The 8,155-nt window shown below is 43.1% G+C and overlaps 1 protein-coding gene across 1 annotated transcript; it reads left to right on the top strand.

Annotated features, from left to right (window-relative positions):
• Positions 1-591: 591 nt before the first annotated feature.
• mrpl38.L (mitochondrial ribosomal protein L38 L homeolog) lies at positions 592-6,441 on the top strand. The gene is given in 9 exon segments (NM_001097107.1): positions 592-661; positions 2,041-2,220; positions 2,880-3,017; positions 3,451-3,659; positions 3,740-3,812; positions 5,221-5,266; positions 5,348-5,506; positions 5,609-5,745; positions 5,975-6,441. Coding segments are annotated over 9 exon segments (1,143 nt in total). The 5' UTR covers positions 592-597; the 3' UTR covers positions 6,112-6,441.
• Positions 6,442-8,155: the final 1,714 nt, after the last annotated feature.

The following is an 8,155-nucleotide window of genomic DNA, read 5'->3' as shown; positions in this document are numbered from 1 at the left end:
TTAAGTGGGCGGGATCTGGGGTAGGGATTGGTGGGCGGGGCCCGAAAATTTTGTTGTACGGACCCCGCCATTAGCTGTTAAAGGAGAAAGATAACCTAGACCACAGCTCCATGACATTAATCGTCCCAGGCTTGCAGATTTTAAGAGAGAGAGACTGCCCAGAAAAACACCCATTTCCAAAGGCATGGGACACCATATAAAGGGACAGGTGTGGGGTGTTACAACCACATAGAAGCCTGGACTGCAGCATAACTGATAAACTCCCAGTTACCACAGTATAAGGCTGTACCAGCCTACAAACCACAGTTACTCCAGCATAAAGCAGTGCCAGTGCAAGACATGGCTCACCCCTCCAACCCAGCAGCCAAGCTGCCTGTGACTATCTCTGAGCGTCGTATGGCCTTTCCAGTTACGGGACAGCGCACGACAATTTTCCCGCTCTAACCTCCGTCCAATCAAATTCCACCCTTCTTAGTACACTCCACGCCATATAACCAGGCGCCTCCCCTTGTACGGAAGCACGCTTTACATTAGACGTCATAGACACGCCCTATGGCCGTCCCCTGTCTTGCGCGTCATCTGCCAGTGACAGTGAAGATGGCGGCGCCCTTGGCGAGAGCTGTGAGGAGACCGGTGGTCGGAAGGTTCTTTAGTACCGCTGGTAAATAGGGAGGAGAGTGAGAGCGGGGATATAGCGATGGGATCAGTAACTGCTAATGTTTCCTGTGACTGCCATTGGAGGGAGGAGGCTGCTCAATGGGATTATAGAGTTGGCTGCGGGAAGGTTACAATGTCGTGAAATGTTTCTCTTCAAACACACGCCCATTAATAATTCGATATGGAATGGTTGGAACTGCATGGGGCTAGTGTGCATGCGACATTGTACTTCTACATTGGGAACTTCCGTTCATATTTACATTAAGGAACAGTAACACCAAAAAAAATGAAGTCATTAAAATATAATTTACTGTTGTGTGCAGGGTCGGACTGGACGATAGGGGTCCCACTGGGTTCCAAACTCCAGGGGCCCCCACGGTGCGCATGTGAAAATAGATACCTGCCCAGCACCCCCACATCTTTTCGCCCTAGGCAGGTGCCTCTTCTGCCCACCCCTAGTTCTGGCCCTGATCGTTTATATGAACAAGCTGCTGTGTAGCCATAAGGGCAGCCATTCAAAATTGTAAAAGGAGAAAGGCACAGGATACACAGCAGATGACAGATAAGCTCTGTAGTAAACAATGGGATTCTTCATGTATCTGTTACGCTGTAAACTGTGCCTGAATGGCTGCCCCATGGCTATGCAGCAGCTTGTTTATATAGACTAGATAGTAGTATTTTTGAAGCAAACACACCAGTTGCACCAGTGTAGGGCAACAATACATTATGTCATTCCATTAAAACACTTACATTTTTTTGGAGTTACTGTTCCTTCAAAACAGTGCTGTCCAACTTCTGTGGTACTGAGGGCCAAAATCCAGCACTGAGTAAGCAGAGAATGTCACACACAAGCAGCACTGGGCAAGCAGAGAATGGCACACACAGGGAGGGAAGGCAGAACAGAGCAGGAGACAGGGAAACCTATCATTGTATGTGCTACATAAAGTGACACAGTGCTGGTGCCCCATTAGCATTTTGAATAAGGTGGGAACAGGTGAACAATGTGGGCAGTTTTAGTCTCGGGTAGAACAGTACAGGTCTTTAGGATGTGAACAATAGAGGTGTCACAAGTGTGAACAATACAGGGGGATCACAGGTGTGAAAAATACAGGGGGTTAGAGTCTGAATTTGAGGTTTGAACAATGCAGGGTGCAGTTTATCTCTACAGTGATACCTTTTAAATTTTACATATGGTAAACAGACACAGCATGTGGGGGGCCACAGAAGGGGGATCGCGGGCCACCAGTTGGACAGCCCTGCTTTAAAAGAAAGAGATCTGTAATAACAGCTAATGAAGGGGCTGATAAATAGCAGCCAAGAAGAGAACAAACAAATAAACTGTATGCATTGTGTTGTTACTGACTCCTTTCTGCCTTTCTGTAGTCGTCCTATGCAAACGTGTCCCCCCACTGGGGCCTATGCCCAACCAGCAGTTTGAGGGGCAAGACGTGGAGTCGCTGGAGAAATATCGCAGTTTCCTCCGGTATTACCGAACTGCTGAGAAGGAAGAGAAGAAGTCCCAGTGGTGGAAGACGTACAGACAGTTCCAACAGGAAGAAGAGGGTAAGTAGCACTCACAAGTCCGAAAGAAATAATATAACTATGGTGATCACGCAAGATTACTACTTCCCAAATCCACTGTAAGCAGAAAGCTCACAATATCTGTTGGGCGAAACAAGCAGAATATTAAGAGGGAGCTGGGAACCTCTGTTGGGTGCCAAGCTGGCAAGAGCATAATGTATTTGCTGATTTATGTGTGGTGCCCAACTTGAATAGGCACATGGTGGAGATACCCGGGAAACAAAACAAATATGCAGCACAGTGCTCACAAGTAAAGTCTCCCCTGATACTTCCATTTATGAAGTAGAGAAATACTGAATCAGTGAGGGGCTTACTGCATCTTACATTTTACCACCCCCATCGCAATTCTGTCCTAAGCTCTAGTCTAGATATTATTTTCTGCCTTCTAGATCACAGATGACTTTGTCTCTCCAGCATATGTACAACATTGTTTTTCAAGGGATGCTGATAGTTGTAGGTACACTTACAGCTGCAAAAATAATTGTATGTATGTGTACAGTATATATGTATATAACGCTCATCATCATTGACAAATCATGGACCTTCCCCATATTAGCTGCAAAAATATTCACCTAATACCCCTGTACTAATGGCTGACATTTTGGTGTGCTTTTGTTTTCTCTCTTCCTCCAACACCCCAGATACAAATAAAGAAAAGGCTGACATTGGATTTCCTCATTTCACACCACATAATGCCAAAACAGCTCAGGCTCGGAAGCAGGTACAACGAGAGAATCGCAGAAATCCAGAGCTGGAGAGAGCTGCTCGCTTGCGCACATGTATGTAATCATTTCTACATTCTGTTATTTGTTGTGGGCAATGAAAATACAGATTTGGGACCTGTTGCCCAGAATGCTCGGGACCTGGTGTTTTCTGGATAAAGGTTCTTTCCGTAATTTGGATCTTCTTACCTTAAGTCTACTATAAAATCATGTAAACATCAAATAAAATCAATAGTCTGGCTTTGCCTTTAATACGGCTTAATTATATCTTAGTCTGTAAAGGTACTGTTTTATTATTACAGAGAAAAAGGAAATAATTTTTAAACATGCAGAGCTTTCTGAATAATGGGTTTCCGCATAAGGGATCCCATATCTGTACTTGTTAAAGCAATATTGACATTCCAGGGCAGTCATCAAATTATTTACATGGACTCCTTTGCTGTTAGTGGGATATTGGTAAAAAAAAAAATTTCCTTTTGCCTGTTTCTAGTAAGGATTCCGCTAGATGAGGTCCGAGCAGAATGGGAGAGAACAACTGGCCGATTGCATGTGCAGCGGGTGGCAGAACATTATGGGGTGTTCAAGGATCTGTTTGGAGATGCCACTTTTGTCCCCAGCGTCACACTCGGAGTCCATTTCAACAAGGGTGATGAAATGCTGATGCCGGTTTATCATGGGAATTTGGTGACTCCTACTGAGGTTGGTGTCTGCCAGTGCACTTAACCCTAATGGTCAGTTTAATGCAGGACCCACTACTAAGATCTGCTTTGTCTTGTCAGGCATCTGCTCCTCCTGACGTAACATTTGAGGCAGAAGAAGGGTCTTTGTGGACTCTATTGCTCACCAATCCAGGTCTGTTTTTTTTTTTTTTGTTTTTTTTTTTTCAGTGGCGGCTGTAAGGTTGTGGAATTCAATCATCTAAGCAGCTATACTGGCATATATATATATATATATATATATATATATATATATATATATATATATATATTAGATGGATTCAAGAAAGGACTGGATTCCTTTTTAGGAAGGGAGATAACAGGGTTACAGAAATCTTAGCACAGAGTTCATCTATCCGTTACTTTTTGTCCTGCCCCTTGCTGTATTGGAGACATTGGATAAGTATAGTGCATCAGTCAAAACTGACATTTGTCATTTAAACATTTTGTGTAAAAAATAAGAATGTACCAGTGCATATCATTAAGATTAAGAAGGATTGTGCTTTAAAAAGTAGTGTTTCAGTCTGGTTTATTGAATATTTCTGAAAAAACCCTAATAATCCCTCCCTTCTCTTCCACTTCCTGCTCCCTGAATTCCCAGGCTGTGCAGGGGAGCCGGCAGCTCTCTGCTCACTGCACTCTGCACTGTAGGACAGGAACCAATCAGCAGTTAGCAGGACCTGATGGGGAACTGAAGCCTGTGTTTGCTTTTGTGACTGCAGGACTGTGATTGGCTGTCCCCCTCCTGCTGTGCTTCTGGCAGGGACTGTTAGGACACGCCCACCCCTCATTTGAAACACAGACAGGGACCAGAGAACATCCATAGGGAGCTCCAATAAAGGGGCTATTTTTAAAGATAATGGTAATTTTTAGCACCATGTAAAAGCAACACCATATATCACTTATAATTGCCTACAAAACTATTTTTTTTTCATTTATCCTATATGTCTCCTTTGAGGTGCCCCAGAAAAGACAAATTCTGCATTGTGCTAATAGGTTTTTTTTTTGGAACACTGGGGGCTGGCCATAGGTTTATGTCTTGTATATTTTTCTTTAGTATAATAATAACTACAAAGTACAGTTACAATAAAATCAAGCGTTTAGTGTCAAAGATAAAAGAGGATGGAGGTCCCTGCGCCATATACTGTAACTTACAATCTATCTCAGTAAGTAGGTAGCAGCATTGCAGGTCTACAAAGTTATGACTGGAAAAACTACACTGTCATAATAGTTTACACATGGCCTTATACAGCAACTCTGAATAATATATATATATATATTATTGCCAACAAATTCTGGTCTACTACAATCAGATATAGAAAATTCAGTCAGTAATTCATACTTTCTAGCTACATCAGTGCTATAAGCGGAGTTATAATGCTGTGTTATCACTGTTTGTGCTGCTGGGCCCTGGGTGTTCATTGTTGCTTTGCCAGTAATTTATTGGTATATATGGAGACAAGCGTTGAGGACAATACTGAAATATGCCACTTATTTCTGTTTTTGCACTTATCTCTACTGTATCTTTCTTTATTTGCCAACAGATGGCCACCTGAGGGAGACAGATTCTGAATATGTACATTGGCTGATGTGAGTATTTGAACACTTTGTCCGTTCCCCGTAGACTAAGACCATGTCCTGATAAATGTCTTTTCTGCATTCATTGTGCAGGGGAAACATCCCTGGAAACCAGGTGCATTCTGGAGAACAGATCTGCCATTACTTCCCACCTTTCCCTGCAAAGGGCACAGGATACCACAGACACATTTTCATCTTGTTTAAGCAAGACAGACACATTGACTTTAAGGATGAGCTTCGACCAAACCCATGGTAATAAACACAGCCCCTCTGTCATTTTTAGTATTTTCTGAAGGTTTTTTTTTCTTTCACATTTGTCCTTTTTGCTTACCCTTTTACCCATCACCCCCACAGTCACAGTCTAAAGCTAAGAACATTTAAGACCGTAGATTTCTACAGAAAGTATGAGGAGAGTCTCACCCCTGCAGGCCTGGCCTTCTTCCAGTGTGCGTGGGATGACAGTGTTTCCCAGGTCTATCACCAGTTACTCAGTGAGTATATACCCTGCTCTGTCCTTTCCAGTCCTTCTTAGCAGAACCCACATCCTGCCTTGGCATCGTTCTACTTTCTTTCCCTTAGTAGATCCCATCGCCTCTGTGTGTTGTCTCTACCCTATCCTTCGTAGATACCATAGTAGATCTCACTTCCTTTGAACTATTTGATATGCTACTTCTTGCAGTTCTACTCCTCCTTACCTTTCCTGACTTCCTTTCTTAACAGACATGAGAGAACCAGTATTTGAATATGAGTGCCCACCTAAATATCACCCTAAGCAAATAAAATACCCCCATGCAAAGCCCTTGCGGTACCTGGACCGATATAGAGACTCGGAAGAACCAACATATGGTATTTACTGAGTGTGGAATTAAATGTGCTGTTGCCTTGCCCGTGGATTTTTGGGAGCTGCCTGGTTAAAGGGACCGAATCCACCTCTGCTTCAGACACCGTTCTGAATTTTCAACCCAGCTGGCCTTCATTCCGTTAATCCTTTACCATAAGACTCTCTATAATGCAAAGTTCTAATACTTTCTGCTTATTAAGAGCAAACGAGACTGAATACAAAAGTGATCCACTAAGTCGGCTTCATATATCTGGGTTTCCCCCTATATGTTTAGAACATGGGTCGTTAATATGATATATTAGTTGGAATGTCAATGGCTAGTTTTGTAATAAAACCTATGCCCATACTGGAGTTGTGCTTTCTTTTTTTGCAGAGTGAATTATCTGTGCCGGTTCTCTGATTCGTTTACATGTTTTGGCCTTAGAGTGCGGATACTCCTTGGTCTGATAAACAATGTAACAAGAGTCATGTCTCCAGGTCTTTTAACCCACTGACTTTTGCAATAATTTTTGGAGTCAGAACTAGCAGTTCAGTATTTATAAATAGCCAGAGAGATACTACTTTCAATTACATTTGCAAATAAATGTAAAACACAGACATAAATATTTTATAATAATGTAGATTGGGTAGCTTCTTAGAATTACATTTTCTTGAACTTTGCTAAAAGCAGTTTCTATTAATGAAACTGGTTATACTTATACAGACCTATCAATACACTCACATATATAAAACTCTTATCTGCATCAGAGGAAACACGCTGCAGCACTCCCGAATCTTTTGACAATGATTTATTGTGCCAACAAAACAGGCAATGTTTCAGGCTTTCAGATTTGGAGTGCTGCAGCATGTTTTCTCTGGAGTTATATGTGGGTCCCTGGCAGTGGGACAAGCAGCTTGCACCCAAAGCTAAAACAAGTGGATTGGTATAGTTGAGCATTGCCTGTATTGTGTTCTCTATCTGCATCAGATACACTTGCATATATAAATCTCTTTCTTATCTCTATCAGAGATATAACCCCCCCTAGCCTGTATAACAACTTATCATACTGGCAAGAGTGAGTGACTCCCAAGCTGAACTGTGCAAGGGAAGCTCATTTGCATGGCAGTTATGGAGTCCCAGAATGCCACAGAGAGAGACAAAGGGTATTTAATCCCCTGACATCAACACCTAGAAACTTTGGGCTCAACAACGTGTTGTATGGGGAGCTGCCAAACCGCTGAAGATAGTCTGTTGCTGGAGTTGCCTTGTGGTCAAACACCATTTGTGCAAGGCAAAATGACCCTGCTGTTTAAAACAATGCCATATGGGGAACTGATTAATTAGGCCAACAGCCCCACGTGAACAGCATGACGCAAGAATGAAAGAACATGCCAGGTCATTCCAATGATCTGCCCAAGACACGCCGTTATCTTTTCGCCCTAGCAATTAGAGGATGAGGCTTGGGCAAATTTTGGGGGTGACGTCATCCCCAAATTACATTCCCAAAATTTGCCCAAACCTTGTTCTCTGAAGGCAAGCGCTGCCCATATACAGCTCATCAAGTGTGTGTGGTGGGGAGACAAGTATTCGTCCAACTGTAACCTTGGCCCTGTCAGTGGAGAGCTCCAATACCATGACTTGCACTGGAAAAACATTATTCCAGTGATCCACCCTGGAAACACAGTCATCTTCCCAAAATGCTGTGCCCAATATGTGCCTGAGCTTCACCCTCACAGTGCAAACCCCACCCAAAGGCAGTTCACCAATAGGGCACCTTGGCAGCTTTTACGGCCCTGCATTTATTGCTATTGGAACTTTGCTGGAGCAAAAGGGAAATGATCCAGGGGGACCCATGTATTAGCACAACAGTTACCAGGGTAACCTGGGTGTCAAGCCCTGTCCGCCAGTAGCATGGTGCGACAATGAAACACTTTTGCAACTGCATGTAAGGTCACATCCTCAGCAAAGTCAAGCCAATGATATGCCCATAACACACTCATCTTTCCAAAATGCCTCACCATCTCCCTGCCACCCCCAACCATATATAACCCACCAAACACATCTTGACTGCATTTATGGC

This window comes from Xenopus laevis, chromosome 9_10L (assembly GCF_017654675.1).
Source record: "Xenopus laevis strain J_2021 chromosome 9_10L, Xenopus_laevis_v10.1, whole genome shotgun sequence".
Classification (NCBI taxonomy): domain Eukaryota; kingdom Metazoa; phylum Chordata; class Amphibia; order Anura; family Pipidae; genus Xenopus; species Xenopus laevis.
Note: the sequence above shows the minus strand (reverse complement) of the source record. Positions and strands in the feature narration are given on the sequence as shown.